At 35.9% G+C, this 4472-nt stretch overlaps 1 protein-coding gene across 1 annotated transcript; it reads right to left on the minus strand.

The window, feature by feature from the left end:
• Window positions 1-2489: 2489 nt before the first annotated feature.
• LOC132111085 (oligodendrocyte transcription factor 3-like) lies at window positions 2490-3659 on the minus strand. The gene has a single exon (XM_059518252.1). The coding sequence runs from the start codon at window positions 3504-3506 to the stop codon at window positions 2763-2765; it is 744 nt and encodes a 247-aa protein (XP_059374235.1). The 5' UTR covers window positions 3507-3659; the 3' UTR covers window positions 2490-2762.
• Between the last annotated feature and the right edge of the window lie 813 nt (window positions 3660-4472).

Raw genomic sequence — 4472 nt, forward strand, 5'->3', positions numbered from 1 at the left:
CACTGCGAAAACCATCTTTATTTTTAAGAGTGTTGTACCTGTACGTGGTGTGTTAAAGCAAAGAAGCCACTCAAGCCTGTGTGTTTTTACCATGCAAAGAGCCTATTTACACTCCAGTTTATAAGATAAAAAAGTTCATATTAAATAATTTTTTCAATGGATATTTCTTTAAAGTGTCCTGTGTTCCTGTCAGTAGATCTGTTGATATATATGATAACTTTATGTATGATTGCAGAATTCATCATAACTGTTTTCTATTGGAATATACTTTTAAATATAATTTATTCCTGTGATGCAAAGCTGCATTTCCAGTATCATTACTCCAGTCTTCAGTGTCACATGATCTTCAGAAATAATTCTAATGTTAACTTTCAGCGAAAAAATAAATAAAAATAAAAATAATATTATCAGTGTTGAAATCAGTTGTGCTGCTCAATATTTTTGTATATATATATATTAAATTTATGCATTTAGCAGACGCTTTTATCCAAAGCGACTTACAGTGAACTCAGGCTATACATTTTTACCTATCATATGTTCCCGGGGAATCGAACCCCCAACATTGCGCTTGATAGCGCAATGCATGTTTCAGGATTCTTTGATGAATAGAAAGTTAAAAAGAACAGCTATTATTTGAAATAGAAACCTTTGTAACACTGTAAACTGCCACTTTTGATCAATTTAATGCATTTACTTAATAAAAGTATTAATTTCTTAAAAAAAAAAAACAGTGAAATTGAAATAAATATCAAGTGCATTTTGTCATTTTTACTCTGACCTCTGGTTCATTTCTGATGACTTTGTGCCTAATATTTTACACCTTCTTTTCCAACTATTGGGCATTTTAGAAAGTCTAAAAAGTCAAATGATCTTTCCAGCTAACAAATGATGGTGTGCGCAGCTGTCAAAGCCTCTCATGAAAACGACTCCCAGTGAGGATGGCTTGAATATGATCACAGCTTTATTGGACAGTGACAAATCTTCCTGCACAAACATGAAAAGAAGCGCTGGCCGTCCCCTGCGTGTGCTGCACAATGCTGACGCGCCAACCTGGCGACAGCTTGCGTCTCTCGCTCTCTGATTGATGGGTGAGAGTAGGCCCCGGGCTCCGAGCGGTCTGGCTGCTTTTCTTTTTCATACATTAACTAGTCTCGGTACAGATGGTTCAGTCCAAAGGCAGCATTTTATAGCGGGCAGAAATTATGCCTGTGTTTGTTAGCATATGCTAAAAACATAAACACAGTGTGGGCAATATCGCAATAATGGTGCTGGATGAAAGCATATGGACTCATTTTATATTCATATATATCATGAAATGAATTGACGCACATAAACACTAACATATGATTTCTGAACAGATGGGCAGCTTCCATTATTTTTATTTTTTTATTTTAAGCACCTCATTTTTTTCTTACTTATATTAGCCTTATTTAAATTAATATGGGTTTTAATATAAGATGGAGATACATCTATTAAAACTATTTGAAAATCTGGAATCTGAGAGTGCAAAAAAACCTAAATATTGAGATAATCGCCTTTAAAGTTGTCCAAATGAATTCTTAGCAATGCATATTACTAATCAAAAATTAATTTTTAATATATATTTACAGTAGTAAATTTAACTTATATATTCATGAAACATGATCTTTACTTAATATCCTAATGATTTTTGGCCTTTTTTCTGGCTTTTGCTAAAAATATACCCCAGTGACTTGAGACTGCTTTTGTGCTCCAGGGTCACATTTAGTAATTATTCTTGAATTATTTAATAGATGTCCAAAAATTCCTGAAAAACAAAAAAGGTGTTTTTCAATTTTATTTGTTAGAAGAATAAATTAAGAATAAATTTCCTGTTTGCAATGACACAATGGCAATGTAATTTTTTAAAATAAATGTTTTAAAAATGTTTCACTTTGATACAAATTTGATCTCCACTGACCTTCACCAGAATAAATAAATAATCATAAAATTATGAATAGGGTTAAAAATATCCCAATTTTCAGTTTCAATTTAAAATAATAATAATAATAATAATAATAATAATTACCCAATTATTGCCATTAATTAACATTACAGAACAATGTATATGAGATTTTGGTAGAAGCTTAATCATCTTTTTCTAAATATATATTTTCTTAAGATTATTAATTTAAACGTTTTGCATTTTAATTCTATAATCTTCTATGTAATCTTTAAATATTCTTTATATATTGTAAAATTGATTGCAATTAAAAAAAAATGCTTTATAGTGTTGAACTTAAATAAATAGATCAGCAAATATTCCTAATATAAAGTGTGATGCTTGCAACACCAAGGTCATCTGTTTGAGCTTGAAGGCTCTTTTAAGTCTCTTTTGCTAAAAGTTTCTCTCGAATACTTAAACGTGAATGTTTTTCCTTAACTTACTAGGTGCACTTCTGAAAGATGGTTTAATTGATCAAATGAAGACACTGAAAAATCTGGATATTACAATAATAGATGTTTAATTTAAGAAACAAAACTATACATTTTAAATTGCCATTTTGCTAGAAAGAACATACAAGCGCATATGTTCATACAGTGACTATTCAAAAATGCTATAACAGTAAAAAAAAACATTCTTCGATACAAAAATAGCAGCAGCTTGTTTGAAAAGAAATTCTGTACATGACATTTACAAAGTATACAACACATTTAGCAACACATCCAGATGTTTTCAGTTCTTTTCGAGTCTGTATTTTAAATTCGGCCTTCTCCAGCCTGGAGCCTGACCCTTGCCTGAATCACTTCCCCATGGAGAGGCTGTGCAGGCTGGCTGTGGAAGCAGGGAGAGGCTGGCAGAGCGAGCAGGGGCAAGGCATGCCGGGAAAATGCCTGTAGCTACTGGAGAGATGCAGAGGGTCTTTCAGAAGGCTGGGAAGAGGTGGAGCAGGGAAACCCAGATACCCAGCCGAGGGTGGAGAATGAGGGGCTTGGCCCACTGTCGGCATGGTGTTGTTGCCCACCAGAGAGTGCAGAGATGGAGCAAGTGAAAGCAACTGTAACTGGGATGCCGGAGCAGCTGAAGTTGGTTGTAGAACCCGTCTAGCCGAGTGACTCTGACTCCTGGCTCCATAAACGTCACCTACTAGCTTCTTCATCTCCTCCAGAGAGCTGGACAGCATGAGGATGTAGTTTCTGGCTAGAAGCAGGGTGGAGATTTTGGACAGCTTACGTACGGATGGGCCCTGTGCATAGGGCATCACCTCTCGAAGCCCGTCCATGGCCTGGTTGAGGTCGTGCATGCGTTTGCGCTCGCGGCTGTTCACTTTGAGTCGTAGATCTTGCAGGTCGTCTTTGGAGAGATCGGCCTGTGCGGGGCTCTTTCCCCCAGACCCGGTGTTCTGTGATAGCTTTTCAGACCTGGACTGCCCCGTTTCTCTATCTGTGCAGTAAGCCTGAAACACTTTGTTGGAGAAAAAGCTGGAGTCCACAGCCAGCTCAGGTGAAGAAGACCGACTGCATGTGGAACTTGCATCAGAATCCATCTTATAACTGTTTCCGTGAAGTCTTGGTTGAGCACTTGCAGTCTTCTCAAGAACAATCCACTTGCTCGAAATGTAAAAAGTCAACCTAGAATGCAGCTTCTTTCTCTGAGGATTCAGTTTGTAGGTCTGCAGGAGGAATGAGTGTGTGTGGACACTGGCAGGGCTGTATTTATACTCCTCAGCATCACAAAGACACAATGAGATGCATAATGTGACATTAGGCCCAGGGCCAATGACAGAGAGGCCACACTTTCACCCCCACACACCCCTTCCAGGCCCCAATAGCATTGTATACACCCCGCCTCCACAGAAGACACAAATGCACACAGACACACAAACTGCGACAGCTAACATGAACATGTATGTGAAAAAAACACTTGGACCTTGCATTTTCTAATGGTTGCTATGGTTTGCATATGATCTAATTGAAGTAAAATATGGTGGCACTTTATTCCTTCTAAAGAATGTGTTAGGATGGTCTGTTGACAGCTTAAAGGCATCACAATTAATGTGAACATATGTCCAAGCCATATTTTACTCCAAAAGCAAGTGGGAGGAATTTTTTTTTTTAAATAAATAAACAAATACATTCATGCCAACAATAATAATATATTAAAAGAAGAAAAATAAAACTACTTATTCATCTAGAGAATGTTTGTTAACACTTTACAATAAGGTCCCATTATATAACTTTAGTTAATCATTAACTAAAATGAACTAACAATGAGCAAGTCATTTGTTACAGTATTCATTAATATTTGTTAAACTTAGTTAATAAAAAATCCAACTGTTCATTTTTAGTTCATGTTAGCTCAGGTGAATTAAATGATATTAACAGAGACACATTTTGATTTTAGTAATGTGTCAGTAGATGTTGAAATTAACATTAAGCTTAATAAATGCTGTATATGTAGCCAACCAATATTGCCAACTTTACTAACTGTAAAGTGTTTGCTATGTTATCTT

This window comes from Carassius carassius, chromosome 30 (assembly GCF_963082965.1).
Source record: "Carassius carassius chromosome 30, fCarCar2.1, whole genome shotgun sequence".
Lineage (NCBI taxonomy): Eukaryota > Metazoa > Chordata > Actinopteri > Cypriniformes > Cyprinidae > Carassius > Carassius carassius.